Below are 22,425 nucleotides of genomic sequence, written 5' to 3'. Positions count from 1 at the left end.
CAAAGAGCTCTGCTAGAAAAACCATTTCAGAGAGGCTAACTCCTCCATTCCCCCTGGATAAAAAAACACCCAACACAAAGAGCAGGCAGAAGAACAACACAGAGATTACCAGCTCTTGAAGTAGTTTATAAAAGTGTTTGCCTTGCTGAGATCCTGTTACAGTTACCTGAGTAGTGGAAGTTACAACGCAAGGAAATGTCAACAGTGACTTTCAGTACAGCAGTTTACAATCCAGTGCTGCTGATCCCAGTTTACACACACAACTTCACTACAGCACACACACACACACACAGAGCCATCCTTGAAGGAAAAGACACCAGTAAAAAAAGGGGGCTGGAGATACCAATGGAACAGAGAGAGTTGAGATTACACAGCCAGTGCAGCATGGAATAAAAACACAAACTAAAACCCAAAAAGAATTAGACCTGTTGGGGTTTCCCCCCCACACACTTTTCTCCTTTCCTTTTTCTTTTCTTTTTGCCACAAGCAACTGGATTAAAGACCCCCCCCCAAAAAATAATAATCCCAACTTCCACAGCAGGTTGGCTGAGGACATGCTGCATTTACTGTGCATGTCATTAGGAGAGTGACATTTCCTGAGCTATCCAGAATAAGGCTTTGTTAATTCTTAGATCAGCAGCTCAGCAATTTATTTTGCTCATCTCATAAGGCAAAAAAAAAAAAACCCAACCCCAATAAAATCCTAAAAGAAAAGTTGCTTGAATAGTTGACAATCAGGATGAGTTGAGAGTTGGAATTTCATTTGCTCATCTCATAAGGCAAAAAAAAAAAACCCAAAATAATGAAATCCTAAAAGAAAAGTTGTTTGAATAGTTGACAATCAGGATGAGTTGAGAGTTGGAATTTCATTTGCTCATCTCATAAAGCAAAAAAAACACCCCAAAACAATGAAATCCTAAAAGCAAAGTTGTTTGAATAGTTAACAATCAGGATGAGTTGAGAGTTGGACATGAGTAGACTTGTGGCATAGAATTGTTAGGGTTGGAAGAGACCTCAAGGATCATCCAGTTCCAACCCCCCTGCCGTGGGCAGGGACACCTCACCCTAGATCCTGCTATGGATTTGTGCAGCTCATCAGGCTGGAAGTCATGGGGGGGCAAATTTATCAACCTCTGCTGAAAAAAAAATGTTACTCCTAAGGCCAATTGCTAAATCCTGATAGCTGGGATCCTAGATGCTGGGAGCTCATCCACATCTTCACCAGATCCCCATATAAAGAACAGCAAAGTGCACCAATGGTTTCTATCAATTCCTTTTATTTCTACACAACATGCTGTAAAAAAAAATAATCCATGGAACAGATTTGCTAGCTGACAGAGGCCTAAGGAACCTTACCCTCTGCCTTCACAACCATTGCCAATTTAACAAAGCCATTTGGGAAGAGTTTGGCCAAATCCAAGGCTTCCCAGATTATTCCTCCTCCCCTCCCTCCCCCCCTCAGCTCCAATGAATTCTTTCTTTGTAGTAGTTGCAAACCAGATCTGGTGCTTTGGGATATCCAGCCCCCTTTTCTTTCCCCCCCCCCCCTTCCCCTCCATCCTAATACAGCAGGAGAGACACAGAAACATGCCATTTAAATTAAGAGAGAGAGAGAGAAAAAAAACAACACAAGGATGGAAGAAGTGGAATCCTGGACTGCAAAAATATATACAAGCATTTTACCTTTTTTTTTTTTTTGTTGTTGTTGTTTGTTTCCACTTTTTCTTGGGTTTTTTATTTATTTAAATCCTGAACTAAACATTTCAACCATAAAAATATTAAAGAGCCATACCCTATAGAACTAGGGCTAAGGCTATTTCAATTATAACTATTCTTTATCTTTAAAAATATAGGGCTGAAAGCCTTTTGGGTGGTATTTATACATGGAGCAGTATTCCTAGAGGGTTTCCTACATGACTCATAAAGCATTATGCAGAACACACACACACAGACTATGGTGTTGCTTTGTTTTCAGAGCTTACCTCTTTGCATTCTCTTGCTTAATTCAATCTCTCTCTGTAAGTATGTTAGGGAACTACTCTTCATTGTAAGAAGTCATAGAAACAGGAAGTATTTATAAGGCTTTTTCCTCTGTGGTTTTGTTTTCCTCCTCGTGAGCTGCAGGCTGTAAGAAAGCCATCGAATGGTTTGAGGCTGGCAGGTTTTCCTCTCAGTGAAGCCATGAAGTCAGGTGAGTTCTCACCATCAATGCAGCAGTAAGAGGGTGGTTTCTACACCGTCAGCAACTCCTTTCCATGCCTAACTTAAGAGTGTGCACGTGGAAAGAGCTGATCACACTGAAGTCTAACCATGCTGCCTTCCAATGAGCTCCTACCACTTTTGGTATGACCTCAAAAACTCTTGGAAGCAGTTAAAGACTCTGTTTTGGTGATTCTCAGGCCTGAATCTGGTCTTTTCCACCCCTTACAGTCTAAACAGAAGGGACAGCAAGTAAGAAATATCCTTTTCAAGCCTGGAAGCTCAGTTGTACAGTTTCTCACTGTCCTTTTTCAGCTCCCTTAACTAGAAGCCTCTTACAAACAGCTCCTGGCCCAAGGCTCTGAGCTGCAGTTATGCTTTAGTTATTGTGCTACATGCTACTTCAAGTGTCACCTCTCTCACTATGGCTAACAGCTCATCTCATTGAAGTTTGTTTTCCTCCCTTCAGACAAGGGAAAGAGCTGACCATGCCCAGAAAGTGCATTCAGTCTAAAGGAGCAGGAAAATGCAAAACATGTTACTGTAAACCAGAAGAGAACTGATTCTAAAATGAAGTAAAAATGGTCTTAATCCAACAGGAACTCACTACAAAAGTTACTTAGCTACAAGCAGCTTAGGATGAATTATCTTAGAAACCTTCCCCCCCAAAACTTTAGTTTCAGTCTTTACAGAACTCTTTACTGATGCTCCAGCTGTTACCAACAGCTGGAATGGGTGTCTGAGCTCTCTAATCCTCAGAGCCTCAGCCAGAATCGCCTCTCAGCAACAAAAGCCATCGAGTCTCATCATTTTGTCTGAATCCAGTTGGTTTTTGTACCTCTTTCCTGAGAGCCCAAGAAAAGTCTTCAGAGCCAAGTGACTGCAACATGTAAGAATAGTAACACTGAGCAGAAGGTCCACTGCCACTGCCGACGAGGAACACCGGCCTGGAACCCAGGAGCCCCGCTGGAGTCAGTGCCATCCCAGCTGGCCTTGGCTTTTGCAGGACAAGTGAAGTACCACAGTGTTAGTATTGATGTCAAGGTTACATATGTGACACAGGGAAGAAAGCTCAGCACTCTTCTGAGGGCACACAGCAGTGTTCCAGTAACTTTGGGCAGGGGTCTTTGTTTTGCTGAAATCAGCAGGATCGGGCTAAAAAAGGGAAGAACACAACCCCAAAGCAAACAAAGCGAAGCTATGCCCTGGATTTGTGCCACAGTTTGACATCCCCTTAGCAGCAGCTTGAGTCCAGCTGGCATGTGAGCAGACTCTGGGTGGGGGAACAAAAAAACAAAGACAACAAACCAACAGTCTGGCCACACTTGAGTTAGTAAAAAGAGCTTACAGAATGGATTTGCTCACAGTCTAGAGAGGATGGTTACAAGCTGGCTGGACTAACTCTGCTGCAAAGAGGCTTAGGATGCTGCTGCAGCATTGCAGCTACCAATGAACTTCCCAGTGCATCAGTAGCAAAAAATGCTACTAAAAAGGAAAGACAAAACTATTGTTAAAAACCTGTCAGTCATTAAAGGACACATTCTAATTAATGAATGGTACAACGAAGCAGAGCCCAAAGCTGTATTAAACCTCTACATAGGCCGTAATAAGTCACCTGTAGCCACATCTGATTGCTCATTTGATTTCTGAAAAGTGCTCAGTAGGAATCCAGAGTTAATTTGGAGACAACCTCAGGATTACATCCATTCACTTACACATTAGTACTGTTAAATAAATCCAAGTCAAGTCTACTTTACAATGAAGTGTGCAACAAGCAGGAGTGAAGAACGTGCGTCGCGTTGAGCTCACGTTCTCCGAGGTGCAAATTCCAGCTACTCTTGCCCAAATCCTTCTGTTTCCTCAATGGCAAACAGCAGCTTCTCCTTCAGCTGCTCATAATTCTTATAGGGTGGAAGGTCTAAGCGATTGAAACTGCAAAGAAAGAGAACAGTTCAGTAGTGGAAGTTAATGAAACCATCACGGAAAATCCCGTGGGCAATTCAGCTTTCTTTGGCTGTGGAGCCGGATACCTGGATCCATGGCCTGATGGAAAGCTGACTGCTGACAGAGATCTATACATTTCCAAGGGCAGAGGTTAGAGTTGAAGAGCTTGAACAGTGCTCTTGAACTCTAGAAATGCAGGCTGCTTGGTGAGCAGTACCACCTCCCTGTGCTCCTTGGCTAACTAGAGTCAGCATTCCCATCTGAAGTGTTAGGTGGGGATGGTTTTACTACCCACAGATAGACCTGAGTAGAAGCTGCCTTTTCCCTAGGGAAAAGGAAGTGTCCATGTGGTCACTGGTATCAAGGCAGAGGGGAGGGAGAGCCCCAGCCTCTGCATGCTGCTGCTGCTAACTTCACATTTTCAGTACTACACAAATCCATGGAATTCACAGATGGCATCAGGTTGGAAGGGACCTTCAAAGGTCATCTTGTCCAAATCCCCTGAAGTCTGCAGGGACATCTCCAACTGGATCAGGCTGCCCAGGGCCACATGAAGTCTGATCTTGAGTGACTCCATGGATAGGGCCTCAGCCACATTCCTGGGCAACCTGTTCCAGTGTTTCACCACCCTCACAGTGCAGAACTTCCTCCTTGATGTCCAACCTAAACCTGCCCTGCTCCACCTTCAAACCATTGCCCCTTGTCCTCTCACCACAGGCTCTTCTGAACAGTCCCTCCCCAGCTCTCCTGTAGATCCCCTTCACATATTGAAATGTAGCTCTAAGGTCTTCCTAGAGCCAGGCTGAAAGGCCCCAATTCTTTCAGCCTTCATAAGAGAGATGCTCCAGCCCTCTGATCATCTTTGTGGCCTCCTCTGACCTTCTCCAGCAGATCCATGTCTCTTGTGTTGGGGACCACAGAACTGGACATAGCAGCCAAGGTGGGGTCTCAGCAGAGCAGAGGGGCAGGATCCCCTCTCTCCATCTCTGGCCACGCTGCTTTTGATGCAGCCCAGGTGGCCATTGGCCTTCTCTGCTACCAGTGCCCATTCCTGGCTCCTGTCCAGCTTCCCATCCACCAGCACCCCCAAGACCTTCTCTACAGGGCTGCTTTCAATCTTATCACCCCCAGCTTGGACTGATGTCAAGGATGGCCCTGACCCAGCTGCAGAACCTTGCACTTTCCCTTACTGAACCTCATGAGATTCTCCTCAGCCACCTCTCCAGTCTGTCCAGGTCCCTCTGGATGCCAGCCTGTCCTGCAGTCTTATCAGCCTCATCACCCAGCTTGCTGTCATCTGCAAGCTTGCTGGGGGTGCCTCAGTCTCATTGTCTGCAGCACTGATGAAGAGACTGGGACAACAGTGGTCCCAGTACAGACCCTTGAGGGACACCACTTGTCACCCATCTCCATCTGCACATCAAATCAATGGAATCTACTCCATGCCACAACAGCCTTTCCTAAGCTCAGCTACTTCTTGGCAGTGAAGTGTATTGGCATAACTTGGTGGCTGCTTTCCAACAGCCTCAAGGAGATTGCTGTTAGCAGAGGCAATGCTCTGATTGGTGCATACTCACCAGGTATGACTTCTAGGCAACCAGTTTTCCTTTCCAACTTTTTCAATACAGAATTTTTGGGGTCCATTGCTCCCTGTAACAAATTCAAATAAACAAGACATAGGTCTAGCTACACAAAGGGTGAAGCATTCCCCTCCAGCTCTTTGTCCACCATAACTCAAGCATACACAAGGCTTACAGAACAGCATTCATTATAAAATTCATGTACAGTGTCCATAAACATATCACAGAAACAGAGTGCTAGGGGTTGGAAGGGACCTCTGGAGGTCCACTCCAAGCCCCCTGCCAGAGCAGGGTCACCCAGGGCAGGTCACCCAGGAACACATCCAGGTGGGGCTTGAAAGCCTCCAGAGAAGGAGACTCCACAACCTTCCCTGGGCAGCCTGCTCCAGGGCTCCAGCACCCTCACACCAAAGAACTTCCTCCTCATGCTGAGGTGGAACCTCCTGGGTTCCAGTTTGTGTCCACTGCTCCTTGTCCTGTGCCAGGACACTGCTGAGAAAAGCCTGGCCCCTTCTTGCCACCAGCCTTCAGGTATTTGTAACCATTGGTCAGATCCCCTCTCAGCCTTCTCTTCTCCAGAGTAAACAGCCCCAGGGCTCTCAGCCTTTCCCTATCAAACAGATGTTCCAGTCCCTTCATCATCCTCACAGCCTCCACTGGACACACTGCAATATATCCCTGTCCCTCTTGACCTGGGGAGCCCAGCACTGGACACAATACCCCAGATGTATATAACACAACTTGGTGCATTAGTGAGGCTGGTAATGCATACCCATGAGGTCAGCAAATCCTCCCACTGGCAATCTGCACGTTCCAGTAACAAACTGCAAGAGTCTCATTCTCTTCTCATTGTCTATTTCTTTGACAAACTGAAAGACAGGAATTGAAATCAACATTTAGCTCTAGATTTGATGCTCAGACCTTATCACCCTTTACAGCCACAGATCAAGGCACCACAGGCCTGCCAGGAGCAGGTTGGACTGCAGTGACACTCTACTTACACAGCTGTTCAGTGGTTTTGACTATTGTTTACCAAGCTGTAGCTGTGCTCTGTAGCTTCAGTTGATCTGAGAAGAAAACTAAGTCTACAAACCTGCCAGAACCACACAATCTGTCTGCTGGTCCTGGTGTAGTGCCTGTAGATGGTGTGCCTCTGCCAGTCATTCAGGTCAATTTCTTGCATTCCACACAGAAGCACCTTCAGGGAAAGAAAAGAGAAATAAAGGTGAGCACAAGTCAGGACTTTCCTTCTGTGACTTCCCACAGCATAAACTGCAGCCCCACTCAGAAGCATCTGCAAGGACAGTTCATGGAATCATAGACAGGCTTAGACTGGAAGGTAGCTAAGAGATCATCTACTCCTGCCATGGGCAGGGACACCTCTCAACCAGACTCAGCTGCTCAAGGCCTCATCCAGCCTGGCATCTAACACCCCCAGGGAGAAGGCATTCACAACCTCCCTGGGCAACCAGTTCCAGTGTCTCACCACCCTGGTACTGAAGAGCTTCTTCCTCAGCTCCAGTCTAACCCTGCTCTCCCTCAGCTTTAAACCATTCCCTCTTGTCCTGTCTCTAGACACCCTCATGAAAAGTCTCTCTGCAGCCCTCTTGTAGGATCCCTTCAGGTATTGGAAGGCAGCTCTGAGGTCCCCTTGAAGCCTTCTCTTCTTCAGGCTGAACACCCCCAGCTCCCTCAGTCTGGCCTCATTGCAGAGGTGCTCAAACCCTTTGATTACCCTTGTGGCCTCCTCTGGACTAACCCCAACAAGAGTTCTTGGGTTTAATTTGAAACCTTCCCCAAACCCTCTACAAGGAATAAGGAGAGCTTATGAAGGGTATACAGAGAAGCCACAAAACAGAAAGCATTCCTGTCATGAAATAAAATGAGCAATTGCTTTTGTTTAGACACTCAAGGCAGGAACAATTCCTCACTGCCCAGCCATACAATTCTCTGCTAGGGAAAGAATCTTTTGGGTTTGTATTTTCCTTTTGAAATCTAACAGATGCCTCAGAAAGTTTAATATTGAGAGATCAAAGCCATCCAGAACCTGGTGCAGTCCACCTGTGATCATCCATTGCTTGTCTGGCTCTTTTCTGGCAAGTTAGCCCATTATTTGAACACAGGCAAATTGCTAAGGAATACAAAAGCAACCTGATCATTTTCTCCTGGCAGAACAGCAGCCTTCCAGTATCTGAAGAAAGCTAGGAAGGGACCTTTTACAAGGGCTTGCAGTGATAGGATGAGGGGGAATGGATTAAAGCTTGAGGAGGGGAGCTTCAGACTGGAGATTAGGAAGAAGTTCTTTCTTGACAGTGAGGGTGGTGAGACACTGGAATAGGTTGCCCAGGGAGGGTGTAGATGGCCCCTCCCTGGGGATTTTTAAGGCCAGGCTGGATGAGCAACCTGGGTTGGTGGAGGTTGGAACTATGGCAGGGGGTTGGAAGTACAAAATCATGAAATGCTCTGAGTTGGAAAGGACCTCCAAAGGCCATCCAATCCCCCTGCAGTCAGTAGGGACATCCTCAAGTAGATCAGGTTGCCCAGAGCCCTGTCCAGCCTCACCTTGAATATATCCAGGGATGGAGCCTCAACCACCTCCCTGGGCAACCTGTTCCAGTGTTCCACCACCACAAAGAACTTGTTCCTGACATCCAATCTAAATCTGCTCTTCTGTAGTTTGGAAGCCATTGCCCCTGCTCCTGTCCCTCCAGGTCTTTGCAAACAGTCTCTCTCCATCCTTCTTGTAGCTCCCTTCAGGTACTGGAAAGTTGCTACTAGTCTCCCTGGAGCCTTCTCCTCTCCATGCTGAACACCCCCAGCTCGCTCAGCCTGTCCTCATAGCAGAGGTGCTCCAACCCCCTGATCATTTTTGTGGCCCTCCTCTGGACCCTCTCCATCAGATCCAGGTCCTTCCTGTATTGAGGGCTCCAGAGCTGGACGCAGTACTGCAGGTGAGGTCTCACCAGAGCAGAAACTAGAGGATTTTTGAGGTCCCTTCCAACCCAAACCAATTCTGTGAAGTCTATGAATCTTGGCCTTTAGAAACATGATAGTAGGCTGCAATGAGGAAAGGTGAAGGTGAACACAGGAACCAAATACCACTCCATGAAGCTTCCCTCACATGCTCTGTAAAACAGAGCTGTCAGCCTCGGCGAGTTCTGCTCTGCAGACAGAACGACTGCAGGTTTCCTGTGTATCCACCTGGATCTAGCAATAACCAAACAATCTTTTACCTCCAGTTCCTTAGCATCAAAATACTGCAAATACTGTTGTGGCAGAATTTCATTGAAGCCTTCAAAGAAAGCCTGTGTCTGCTCCTCAACACCTCGGGAAAGTCTCCATTCTGCTACTAGCCTGTAGAAGAAGACACAGACAGATGATTCAAATGACCTGTGCTGAACCAAGCCCACAGCTTTCTTAGCTTGCTTTTGGATGAACTGCAAAACAAGTGAAAAGATGAGAAAAAAACAATGGAGAATCCAAAAGGTTCTGGGGATAGAGCATTGTGCAGCTTTATTGGACTGTTAGGAAGTTCTTCACAGAGAGAGTTGTTAGCCGTTGGAATGTCCAAGCGCCAGGTGCTGCACTTTGGCCACAACGACCCCAGGCAGTGCCACAGGCTGGGGTCAGAGTGGCTGGAGAGCAGCCAGGCAGAAAGGGACCTAGGGGTGCTGGTTGACAGCAGCTGAACAGGAGCCAGCAGTGTGCCCAGATGGCCAAGAAAGCCAAGGGCATCCTGGCCTGCATCAGGAGCAGTGTGGCCAGCAGGAGCATGGAAGTCATTGTGCCCTGTGCTCAGCACTGCTTAGGCCACACCTTGAGTCCTGTGTCCAGTTCTGGGCTCCTCAGTTTAAGAAGGACATTGAGAGACTTGAAGGTGTCCAGAGAAGGGCAACAAGGCTGGGGAGGGGTCTGGAGCACAGCCCTGGGAGGAGAGGCTGAGGGAGCTGGGGTTGCTTAGCCTGGAGAAGAGGAGGCTCAGGGGAGACCTTCTTGCTCTCTCCAACTACCTGAAAGGAGGTTGTAGCCAGGTGGGGGTTGGTCTCTTCTCCCAGGCAGCCAGCAGCAGAACAAGAGGACACAGTCTCAAGCTGTGCCAGGGGAGGTTTAGGCTGGAGGTGAGGAGAAAGTTCTTCCCAGCAAGAGAGATTGGCCATTGGAATGTGCTGCCCAGGGAGGTGGTGGAGTCACCATCCCCTGGAGGTGTTCAAGAGGGGATTGGATGTGGCACTTGGAGCCATGGTTTAGTTGTCAGCAGGTCTGTGGTGACAGGTTGGACTTGATGATCTCTGAGGTCTTTTCCAACCTTATTGATTCTAAGATTCTATGAAAGGGCTTGCAGAGATAGGATGAGAGGCAATGGTTTGAAACTGGAGCAGGGGAGGTTTCAGTTGGACATCAGGAAGAAGTTCTGCACAATGAGGGGGGTGGAACACTGGAGCAGGCTGCCCAGGGATGTGGTTGAGGCCCCATCCCTGGAGACATTCAAGATCAGATTTGATGTGGCCCTGGACATTCTGGTGTAGTTGGAGGTGTCCCTGCTGACTGCAGGGGGGTTGGACAAGATGACCTTCAAGGGTCCCTTCCAGCCCAATGCAATCTGTGAAACCTTCACTCTGTGCAAGCAGTTTTGCTCTTTCTTGAAGTGAAAACCCTATGTTTCCCAGGGCAAGTATTGTAGACTCAAAGAAGGGGCAGCATCTATTCTCTGATGATATTGATGAGCACAGCAGTCCCCAGGTATCTGAAGAATGAAAACCAACCCAAAAAAGCAGAGCTGTATTTGTCTATATTGCCCCCAAAAATCTCAGCCATGAAAAGGTAAAAGCTAGGTCAGGTTGTTCTGGTCAAGATAAAGAGGGCTGCTGGCTTACCAGGAAACAGCTATGGCCCTTTGGAAAGTTCCATTTTTGTTCCTGCCAACCATGAAACTCTGCTCTGTGGCAGAAGGTCCACTCTCCATCAGTAAAAAAGTGAGATGCAGGCAGGAGACACAAAGAACCTGAGCCCAGGGAGGAGCAGGCATTATGCTGAATGCAAGCCTAACCTGCCAGGAGAACTGGAGCCTGATTTCAGTGCTGGAAACATTGGGGATTTGAAGCAGGACTCAGGGTAAGGCAAAACAAATGAACCTGGGAACAGCTCTCCCTGGGTTCTCAAACTAGAAGAGAATGGCTTGCTGCAGGGCCTCCCAGTTTTCACCCCCACTATTAACACTTTGCAGAACTGCCAAATGTTCTTCTGCAGACACACCTTTTCTGATCCAAGTGTCCACTCCCTTCTCCTGCACCCTTCCCATGAAGAAGCCTTCACAGAACATGGGGTAAGAAAGAGGAAGATTCCACTGAGATCCAGGTCCTTTTGGAATCACAGAAGAGCTTCAGCTGGGAAAGCCCTCTGAGATCATCAGCTCCAGCCATCAACCCAACACCACCATGGCCAAAGGTTTCTTGAACACCTCGAGGGATGGGGACTCCACCACCTCCCTGGGCAGCCTGTGCCAATCCCTGACCACTCTTGCAGCAAAGAAAGTTCTCCTCATCGCCAACCTAACCCTCCCCTGGCACAATTTTAGGCTATGTCCTCTTGTTCTATCACCTGAAACCAGGGAGAAAAGCTCAACCCCCACCTCACTGCACTCCTTTCAAGGAGCTGTAGAGAGCAATGAGGTCTCCTCTCAGCCTCCTCTTCTGCAGACTGAACCACCCCAGGTCCCTCAGCTGCTCCTCCTAAGGTCTGCTCTCCAGACCCTTCCCCAACTTTGTTGTGCCTGCAATGTGTGACTGTTTTGTTCTGCTGGCAGGAACATGCTGCAAGCTTCTGTGTTGAAGTTCACACCTTACAGCAGAGCTTAGGTACTGCTGCACATGGAGGAAGAGGAGGATCTTTCAGGACAAAGCAGCTCACTGTTCACATCTTTATTCAGTGGCTGCCTTCCCTCTTAACTTACTGCTTTAAGGCATTCTGGTGCTGCAAACAACATTTACAGTACAACTCCTAGCACTGTTCCTGACACACTTCAGAACACACAGCAATGGCCTTAAGCTTTAACAAAACCCAAACCAGAAATGGCTGGGGAGAAAAATCACAGACTGCCTCAGCTTGGAAAGGACCTCCAAAGGTCATCTTGTCCAACCCCCTGCAGCAAGCAGGGACACCTCCAGCAGAGACTCACAGATTGGAAGGGTCCCTCAAAGGTCACTGTAATAACAAAGGCATGCAATGATTTCATGAGATACATTTAGTGTCCTCATCTTCTGCTAAACCTAAATCCCCAGGAAAAAAGTTGGACCTTCTACTGTGACCTCTGGGAAAAGTGCATTTAAAGAACTCACCTCTAGCAATATTCCTCTTTCAACTATGACACCAAAATGATTGCTGCTTTTTGCAGCAATTACTCAGAGAAAGAATTTCAACAGTGCTCCTGATTTCATAGTTCATCTTTTCCTGCCAGAGCTAAAGAAAGAGAAAAGATGGGGCTAAAAGGATTGTCAAGTCCTCATTCATCCTCACCTGATGTATTCTTCTTTGTTTTCTTCTGTGACTAGTATGTTGCTACCATTTGGCTTCAAATCATGGCTTTTGATTTCACCCAGGATTTCTTTATCAACAGAGAAAAACATTTCCAAGCCACATTCTTCAATGTCATTCTCTCTGGAAGGGGAAAAAAAAGATAAACTAGTGCTTTGGAGTGAGGGTGTTGAACCTTCATGCTTCATAGAGGGGATGGGCATGAAGAACCTTAAGGCAGAAAAGGTTTGGAGCTAACTAAATGAGATAAGGAAATGTTCCTGCACAGTGGGGATGGTTTGCAATAATGACTGACTCATTACCAGTGTGCACACATGGATCATACTCCTCATCAGACAGTTTTCATCAGCAGTATCCTTACATTTACCAGTCACAGCCTGGTATCACAGAATTGGCAGGGTTGGAAGGGACCCCAAGGTCCTTTTCCAACTCTCCTTCCATAGGCAGAGACACTTCCCACCAGACCAGGCTGCCCAGAGCCGCATTTAGCCTGGCCTTATAAACATCCAGGCATGAGGCTTCCACCACCTCCCTGGGCAACCTGTGCCAGGCTCTCACCACCCTCATGGGGAACAACTTCCTCCTAACATCCAAGCTGAATCTCCCTTCTTCCTCTAAACTTGGATCCATTCCCCCCAGTCCTACCACTCCCTGACACCCTCAAAAGTCCCTCCCCAGCTTTCTTGTAGGCCCCTTCAGATACTGGAAGGCCACAATAAGGTCTCCTTCAGCCTTCTCTTCTCCAAACTGAATAATCCTAACTCTCTCAGCCTGTCCTCATAGCAGAGGTTCTCCAGCCATCCAGAAGCCTCTGTGCTCTGCATGACTTCCACATGCACCAGAAGAACCATACACAGAATGACCAACCCCCACCTTGAACAGCACCAGAAGACCATGTCACTGTTGGGTGTTAGAGAAAACCACCCATGGCTTTGAAATGTGGAAAGTGGTCAGCTTATGTGCACTACACAAATGTAAAGGTCCAACTAAGTCTACAGATAATCATAAAACATGAGACTGGAAGGGAACTCCAGAGATCAAATCCACGCCCCCCTGCCAAAGCAGGATCCCCTAGGGATGCACAGGAATGCATCCAGGTGGGTTTGGAAAGTCTCCAGAGAAGGAGACTCCACAACCTCTCTGGGCAGCCTGCTCCAGGGCTCCAGCACCCTCACACCAAAGAAGTTTCTCCTCATGTTGAGCTGAAACCTCCTGTGTTCCAGTTTGTGTCCATCGTTCCTTGCCTTATTCCTGTGCACCACTGAAAAGAGCTTGGCCCCCTCCACCTGACCCCCACCTCTCAGATATTGATAGACATTGATCAGATCCCTCTCAGCCTTCTCTTGCCCAGACTAAACAGCCCCAGGGCTCTCAGTCTCTCTCCATAGGGGAGATGCTCAAGTCCCCTAATCATCCTTGTGGCTCTCCCTTGGACTCTCTCCAGCAGGTCTCTGTCTCTCTTGAGCTGGGGAGCCCAAAACTGGACACAATACTCCAGGAGTGTTCTCACCAGGGCAGAGTAGAGGGGGAGCAGAACCTCCCCAGCCCTGCTGGCCACACTCTTCTCGCTGCTCCCCAGGACCCCACTGCCTCCCTTGGCCACCAGGGCCCATTGCTGTCCCATGCAGAACTTGCTGCCCACCAGCACTCCAAGGTCTTTCTCCATGGAGCTGCTCTCCAGCAGGGCAGCCTCCAACCTGTCCTAGTGCCCGCTGTTATTCCTCCCCAGGTGCAGGACCTTGCACTTGTCCTTATTGCCCTTCAGGAGGTTTGCCTGCAGCCAGCTCTCAGCCTGTCCAGCTCTGCTTGGATGGCAGCACAGCCTGAGGGCTGTCAGCCACCACCCCCCAGGTTTGTATCATCAGAGAACCTGCTGAGGATGCACTCAATGCCCTTTGTCTTGAAGCATTCAGCTTGGAGCAAGAATCCCAAGGACAGCTAGAATAATGCATGAGCATTAACTGAGAAGTGTTCAATGCTTGGTATTAACCTTGAAGTCCAACATCAGGTCTGACTAACAGAAACAGCTATTAAACTGTATTTGTTACCTTCACACCAAACTTGTCTTTCCTAAACATGTAGTAGAGAGAGAAACACTGAGTGGATTTTTGCTGACTTCTTTCAATCAATGAAGTTTCAGTGGAATCTACTCAAGCTATTCTGTTTGCTACATCTGTGTAATGTCTAGCTCAGTTCACTGAAAACCAGCAAAAATGCAATGCAAGAAGCTGGGCAGCATATTCAAGGAACCAGAACAGGTTTTGCATTACAAAATCATTCTTTGTGTAGCTACAATTCCAGGACAGATTCCAGCAGTGCTCTGCCATTGATGTCTTAAGCTTTCCAGTGTGGGGGGAGGGTTTAGCAGTAAGTTTGCAGCTGCTTCCTGGCACAAGTGAAAAATCAAACCCATTGTATTGCAGTTTCAAGAACAAAATCAAATCAAACTCACTTTACCCAGATGAGAGAGTTGTAAAACTCTGGGTCAACAGATTCCAAATCCTTGAGTCCCACTGGCTTGTTTAGGATCCGTTTATAGAAAGGCAAAGAGAAACCAGTGTCAATGAATTTCCCATGGAACAATGCCTGGAGAAGATGAGAACAGACAAAATAATGCTAGGGATGATTGAGCACTTCATATGCCAACATTCTGTACTCTGTACCAATGAACTTTTGACAGCTGAAGCATGGAAACAACCCAGAATATCATGACTGCTAATATGCAACTGTAGTTATAGCCCAACATCACCTGGCAACACTCTCAACTCATCTGATGGTACAATCATAAAATGCTCTGGGTTGGAAGGGACCTCCAAAGGCCATCCAGTCCAACCCCCCCTGCAGTCAGCAGGGACATCCTCCACTGGATCAGGTTGCCCAGAGCCCTGTCCAGTCTCACCTTGAATAGCTCCAGGGATGGGGCCTCAACCACCTCCCTGGGCAACCTGTTCCAGTGTTGCACCACCCTCATAACAAAGAGCTTGTTCCTAACATCCAATCTCAATCTGCTCTGCTCCAGTTTGAAGCCATTGCCCCTGGTCCTGTCCCTGCAGGCCTTTGTAAACAGTCTCTCTGCAGCCTCCAGTAGCCCCTTCAGGTACTGCAGGCTACTATTAGGTCTGCCTGGAGCCTTCTCTTCTCCAGGCTGAACACCCCCAGCTCCCTCAGCCTGTCCTCATAGCAGAGCTGCTCCAAACCCCTGATCATTTTCATGGCCTCCTCTGGACCCTCTCCATGAGGTCCAGGTCCTTCCTGTATTGAGGGCTCCAGGTGAGGTCTCCCCAGAGCAGAGGGGCAGGATCCCCTCTCTCCATCTCTAGCCACACATCTTTTGATGCAGCTCAGGCTGCCATTGGCTTTCTGTGCTGCAAGCTCACACTGCCTGCTCATGCCCAACTTCTCACCCATCAGCACCCCCAAGCCCTTTTCCTCAGGGCTGCCTTCTATCACCTCCTGCCCCAGTCTGTACTGACAGTGAGGATTGTTCCAGCCCACATACAGAGCCCTGCACTTGCTCTTGCTGAACCTTACCAAGTTCCCCTGTTCCCACCTTGCTCCCAGCTTGTCCAGGTCCCTCTGGATGCCATCCTGTCCCTCTGGCGTGTCAACAGCACCTCTCAGCTCAGTGTCACCTGCACACTTGCTAATGGTGCACTGGATCCTGCTGTCTCTAGCACTGATAATCCTTCTTTCTAGCCCAACAAGCCAAGAGAAGCCCCTCCTGGTTTTGAGCACTTACCATGGCAATGAATCTCCCAATAAATCGGAAGTATTTCAGATGGTCTGGGTTAATGTAAGAGGCTGGGTTTATCTGTAAGCAGTAGTTATCTTTCCCTGCATATTCAAACAGGCAATACATTGGGTTCAAAACTTCATGTGATAATAGAAAGAACCATTCCCTGTAATCACACAAACAATAAAAACACATTCATAAAATAAATTAAATGAGAAGGGATTTTTTTAGCTACCTCACGTTTGACCTAGGGACTTGGTGGCACCTAAGTGCCAACTGACTTCTTCACCAGAAAGGAGGCTAAGCCCAAAGGGAAACCAAACTGGAGCTGACACAAACTAGGAATGATTTGGCAGTGGTTTGGATGAAGAACATCCAGATCTAAATGAGCAGATTAAAAGCCTGTCAGCGATTCAAACCTTGGGGTCTTAGGGAATGCTAATTAACACAGGTACTCCTGGTTCCATTCCAGTAAGGGCTTGTATCTTCAAAGTAGATTTTTATTCACTACTCCAGTAAACCTCTACTTTGATATTAAGAGTTCATAGGGTCATAGAATGGTTTAGGTTGGAAGGGATTTTGAAGATCATCTCGTTCCAACCTCCCTGCAATGGGACACCTCCCACTAGCTCAGGTTGCTCAAGGTCTCATTCAACCTGGCCTTAAACACCCTCAGGGAGGAGGCATCCACAACCTCCCTGGGCAACGAGAGCCTCCCTACCCTCACTCTAAAGAATTCCTTCCTAATCTTCAGTCTACATCTACCCTCCTCAAGCTTAAAGCCATTGCCCTGCCTCCTATCCCTACAAGCCCTTGTAAAAAGTTGCCCCCCAGCTCTCTTATAGCCCCTTCAGGTACTGGAAGGCTGTTCTAAGATCTCCCTGGAGTCTTCTCTTCTCCAGGCTGAACAGCCCCAACTCTCACAGTTCAGTAAACTGTGCATCTCTTGAATCACAAAGACCATTACAGCAATTCCTAGTTCAAACTGAACATAACTTCATGTGGTTTCAAGGCATGCATGCACCTCAAGGAACTGTCTCCTCAGATATTCCAAGGGATGACAAGGGATACACTTCACTAACATTTTGAGAGCACTGCAGTTTAACTGGTTGCTTTTGGGAAGCCTCCAACATCAACAGCTTGCAGAAATAAGGTATTATTTGGCATTTCAGTTTAGTTTACCTTGCAACACCTCCATAATCTAAGCCTTCTTCACCAGGGAAAATAACCCACAAACGTCTCCGGAGATCCTGGGGGCTGAAGCTCATTATCTTAGTAAAAGAAAAACAATCAATTCTTTTTGTGAAAACAGCTCTGAGCACTGTCCAGACTCAACTGCTACTTGCTGTCAGACAACATACATTGAGTAATTCAGACCATCAAGCGAACTGTGAGCATGTGAAGTACCTGCTCAGGAAGGTGAAGAGTTAATGCAAACTAATTGCCATGGATGAAAATGTCTAAAGGTGTAAAAGGAAACAGCAGTCCTGAACCTCTCCTAGATTCCTGCAGCAATCATCACCAACAGAAGTATCTGCAAATGATGAATGACTAAGAGGTAGGAAAATTAACTCATGTCTTGGGGATTGGGTCATCTAAATAACTGCTAAGGCCCCTTGTTTGCTGAGGAAGCCTTGCTGGTGGTTGTGGCACTGCATTGTCTACCTCTTGATTCTTTCCAGCAGTTTCAGAAATAAGCCTGGAGCTATTTTTCAGTCACAACACTTGTTTTCATAGATTCATAGGATGGGTTGGGTTGGAAGAGATCTTAAAGATCATCCAGTACCAATCCCCCTGCCATAGACACCTCCCACTAGGCCAGGTTGCTCAAGGCCTCATCCAGCCTGGCCTTGAACACCCCCAGGGAGGATGCATTCACAATCACTCTGGCCAGTAAGAAAAGCAACCTGAAGACACAGAAGGAAGACTAAAACAAAATAAAGCAATCAGCTAAGGACAGAAGAAGCTAAAAGTCCCTATCTTCTTAGGTAAGGTCTGCATATTCTGCAGTTACTTCGAAGTCAGAAAACATGGATGTGGCCAAGAGAAGCACCTGCCAAGAGGAGCTGTTCTGTGCATTTCCAAGCCTGTTCTGTGTATCTTCCTAGACTGACAAAGGGCTGCTTTTGGCCTCCATTTAACAAGCAATGGAAATGAAGCAAAATTCAAAAGCACTTGCACAGAGTGTGCAAAAGCCTCACTGCAAAAGAGAGGGGAGGGAGGGGCTGCAAGCAAGAGGGGAGGGAGTGCTCATCATCCCCACTACTAAAGATGTTTTAATACAATACCTGTTGAAATGAGTCCTCAAACAATGTTTTCCTGCTCACTGTGATCTTTATGTGTTGTGGCATTGCCAGTTGCTGCAATGAAAGGGGTAGAGGTGAAGGCTGCAGTCAGTTCCCAGCACAGGTTTGGACTGGTGTTTGCTGCATGGATTGGTGAATTTCACTGATCCACAGAAAAGCAGTAATGAAGGGATTTGAACTGTAATTTACTCCAAGAACAAACTGATTCCAACAAGGGTATCTGCAGTGAGGTAATCATGCCCCCAGATGCTGCTTTGAATAGGTTCAAATATTGGAATCATGGAATTTTTGGGGTAAGAAAAGCCCTCTAAGAACATCAAGTCCAGCCATCAATGCAACACTACCAAGGCCATTAAACTATGTCCCAAAGTGCCAGGTCCACATATTTCTTGACCCCTGTGAGAACCTCTGCCAGTGTCTCACCACCCTCACTCTGAAGTTTAAATTTCTTCCTAATCTCCAATCTCAATCTCCCAGCTCAAAGCCACTGTCCCTTTTCCTGTCACTCACAGCCCTTGTCCACAGACTCTCCCCAGCTCTCCTGCATCCCCCTTTAGGTACTGGATGGCTGCTCTGAGGTCTCCCTGGAGTCTTCTCTTCTCCAGGCTGAACAGCCCCAACTCTCCCAGCCTGCCCCAATAGGGGAGGTTCTCCAGCCTTCGGATCATCTCTGTGGCCTCCTCTGGACCCTCTCTTTGTGGGTCCAGTTCCCTGTCCTTGTGTTAAGAGCATCAGAACTGAACACAGTGCTCTAGGTAGGGTCTTGGTAGGGCAGAGAGGCAGAATCCTCTCCCTTGTCCTGCTGGTCACAGAATACAGAATAAACCAGGTTGGAAAAGACCTTTGAGATCATCAAGTCCAACCTATCAGCCAACACCTTCTAATCAACTAAACCATGGCACCAAGTGCCTCATCCAGGCTCTTCCTAAACAATTCCTCCCTGGGCAGCACATTCCAATGGCCAATTACTCTTTCTGGGAAGAACTTTCTTCCTAACATCCATCCTAAACCTCCCCTAGTGCAGCTTGAGACTGTGTCCTCTTGTTCTGGTGCTGCTTGCCTGGGAGAAGAGACCACAAGGGAGGCTACAACCTCCCTTCAGGGAGCTGGAGAGAGCAAGAAGGTCTCCCCTGAGCCTCCTCTTCTGCAGGCTAAGCAACCCCAGCTCCCTCAGCCTCTCCTCCCAGGGCTGTGCTCCAGACCCCTCCCCAGCTTTGTTGCCCTTCTCTGGACACCTTCAAGTCTCTCAATGTCCTTCTTAAATTGAGGAGCCCAGAACTGGACACAGGACTCAAGGTGTGGCCTAAGCAGTGCTGAGCACAGGGCACAATGACTTCCCTGCTCCTGCTGGCCACACTCTTCCTGATGCAGGCCAGGATGCCACTGGCCTTCTTGGCCCCCTGGGCACACTGCTGGGTCCCTTTCCGCCTGGCTGCTCTCCAAGCACTCTGCCCCCAGCCTGTAGCACTGCATGGAGTTGTTGTGGCCAATGTGTAGAACCTGGCACTTGGATGTGTTCAATCTCATGCCCTTGGACTCTGCCCATCTGTCCAGCCTGGCAAGGTCCCTCTGCAGAGCTCTCCTACCCTCCAGCAGATCATCTCCTGCCCCCTGCTTGGTGTCACCTGCAAATTTACTGATGGTGGACTCAATTCCCTCATCCAGATCATCAATAAAGCTGTGACACTTCAGCTGCTGCAGCCCAGCACATGGCTGCCAGCTCACATTTTCCCTGATTCTAACAAGAGCTAACGCCACAGCTCACCTAGCTCTAAAGCTTACATGAGTTCATACAAGCCTTGTATTTACTCCCTCCTCATTGAATTCCCCTTTACCCCTCCTGGGGGATTACTGTGACTTGCAAGAGTTCATTTAAAAGCAAGTAAAGAAAGCCCCCACAAATAAATGCAAGCAGATGGTGGCAAGGAATGAATCCATACCTGACACCAGAACCTGAAATAATGGACCTTGGCCTTGAAGTCACGCACGTAAGCTATCTGGGGCCCGTTGTCTCTGCAACCAAGGGGAGAGAGAGGGTCAAGTTTGGAAGGGTTTTTGTCATCTAACCAAAAGCCTCAGGTACAGAGCTGCATGGTTTACTTGGCTGTCCAGTTGGAAGATTCTTATTCACTCGTTTCAAATTTGTTTTGGGGGTATAATTTTGTCTCAGTCTTAAAACTGAAAACAAACCAAACCAAAAATCATCTTTTTTAAGCTGTGGAGTAGAATCATAGAATTGTTAGGGGTGGAAGGGACCTCAAGGCTCAGCCAGTTCCAACCCCCCTGCCACGGCCAGGGACACCTCACACTACAGCAGGTTGCTCACAGCCACATCCAGCCTGGCTGCAAACACCTCCAGGCAGGAGGCTTCCACCACCTCCCTGGGCAACCTGTGCCAGGCTCTCACCACCCTCAGGGGGAACAACTTCTTCCTCACATCCAAGCTGAATCTCCCCATTTGTAGGTTTTTTACCATTCCCCCCAGTCCTATCCCTCCCTGACACCCTCAAAAGTCCCTCCCCAGCTTTCTTGTAGGCCCCCTTCAGATACTGGAAGGCCACAATTAGGTCTCCTCAGAGCCTCCTCCTCTCCAGACTGAACAGCCCCAACTCTCAAGCTGAACATATGAAAAGGACATACAAAGAGAGGAAAAAAAACCCTTTCCAAGATGCTGCCTGCTCAGCTTCTCTTCTGAAAATGTAGGCTAGTGGTGACAGCACTTACAGAGCAGACTTGCCCGTGCGGGGATCGATGTAGGTAGTGGTTCTCCTGTTGTGATCCACAAAATAAGGAATGCCATCCACAGTAAATCTCATTTCCCAGCCCTCTGGCAAAGGTTTCTCATTTAATTGGCTGTGGACACAAGAAAGCACATGGGATCTGATCAACTTAATGCATGAAAGTCAGTTCAACAACAGACAGCAAAAGTGTGGGCAGATCTAGACAAACTACAGATGGAGAAAGATTCCATCCTGTATTTCTCTTCTCTCTTGCTTTCTTCCTTTTAAATTCTCCTGGCAGCTCTCAATGAGACCACAATGATTATGTGAACAAACAGTAGCTCATTTAGTTGCAGCACCTGGAGTACCAGCAAATAGAAACCTAGGGGGAAGGTGTGAGCAAGGTTTATTGAGGTTTCCTCCACTTCAATCTTCTATCTATTCAGGTTTTAATCCCAAGCTGACATAATTGTAATAAGCAGCTTCTGGTACCCCCTGTGCAATCACACCAGCCAAAACAGCTTCAGAATGACAAAAGCAGAATACAATGCAATTACTGACCTTGTATAATTGAGTTGTTCAGTGCTGGTGTAAACACAACTAGATCTCAATTATGTTCAAAAGACCCAAGCAGTGTCACTCCAAGGGCTCTCATAGTGACCTCCCTCCACACAACTACAGCAGTTACCTGTGTGGAGGAGGTTGTTGCTCTTATACAACCCAACAAGCAAATGTGCTGCCTTCCTGCTTGCAAACAGGGCCCTACAGTGTAGTTAGAAACACAGAATCACAGATTCTCTGAACCATGGAGCCATAGACACAAGCACAGGCAGAAGCAGACAGAAGCACAGGCAGAATCATAGATTCAGATAGAAACAGAGAATCAGGCTCAGATTCAAGCACAGAGGGAACCACAGATTCAGAGGGAGAGCACAGAGGGAACCACACATTCAGCACAGAGAGAATCACGGAGTCCCAGCTAGAGCACAGAGAGAATCAGAGTCCCAGCTAGAGAACAGAGAGAATCACAGAGTCCCAGCTAGAGCACAGAGAGAATCACAGAGTCCCAGCTAGAGCACAGAGAGAATCACAGAGTCCCAGCTAGAGCACAGAGAGAATCACAGAGTCCCAGCTAGAGCACAGAAAGAATCATAGATTCAATGATTCTAACTGCACTGTAGGACCATGTTTGCAACCAAGTGTCAGTTTTGCTTGAAGGCACAGCCTAAAGAGAACTGCATGTTTGCTTGTTGGGTTGTGTAAGAGTAACAGCATCCTCCACACAGGTAGCTGCTGTTGATGTGACTCATCTTTGTCTACAGCTGTTACTCTTCCACATGTCCTAGGCTACTCCCCCTGCCTCTCTTACTCCTCTGCAGAGGACAGGTGATGCTGCTTCACCAAGCAGAAAT

General features: G+C 47.7%; 1 protein-coding gene across 2 annotated transcripts in view; it reads right to left on the bottom strand.

Annotated features, from left to right (window-relative positions):
• Positions 1-2,216: 2,216 nt before the first annotated feature.
• Positions 2,217-22,425, bottom strand: part of ITCH (itchy E3 ubiquitin protein ligase) — a 76,106-nt gene continuing 55,897 nt past the window's right edge. For both annotated transcript variants that reach the window (XM_054173431.1, XM_054173432.1), the window contains 12 exons: positions 21,018-21,146; positions 20,234-20,306; positions 18,276-18,347; positions 17,170-17,258; positions 15,994-16,153; positions 14,707-14,840; positions 12,237-12,377; positions 8,957-9,077; positions 6,817-6,921; positions 6,496-6,592; positions 5,721-5,793; positions 2,217-4,131 (listed from right to left, as the gene is read on the bottom strand). In XM_054173431.1, coding sequence (XP_054029406.1) covers positions 4,032-4,131; positions 5,721-5,793; positions 6,496-6,592; positions 6,817-6,921; positions 8,957-9,077; positions 12,237-12,377; positions 14,707-14,840; positions 15,994-16,153; positions 17,170-17,258; positions 18,276-18,347; positions 20,234-20,306; positions 21,018-21,146 — 1,294 coding nt within the window. In that variant the 3' untranslated portion in view covers positions 2,217-4,031. The remainder of the gene's footprint in view (positions 4,132-5,720; positions 5,794-6,495; positions 6,593-6,816; positions 6,922-8,956; positions 9,078-12,236; positions 12,378-14,706; positions 14,841-15,993; positions 16,154-17,169; positions 17,259-18,275; positions 18,348-20,233; positions 20,307-21,017; positions 21,147-22,425) is intronic.

This window comes from Dryobates pubescens, chromosome 26 (genome assembly GCF_014839835.1).
Source record: "Dryobates pubescens isolate bDryPub1 chromosome 26, bDryPub1.pri, whole genome shotgun sequence".
Lineage (NCBI taxonomy): Eukaryota > Metazoa > Chordata > Aves > Piciformes > Picidae > Dryobates > Dryobates pubescens.
The sequence above is the reverse complement of the archived record's forward strand: the minus strand, read 5'-3'. Positions and strand labels throughout refer to the sequence as shown.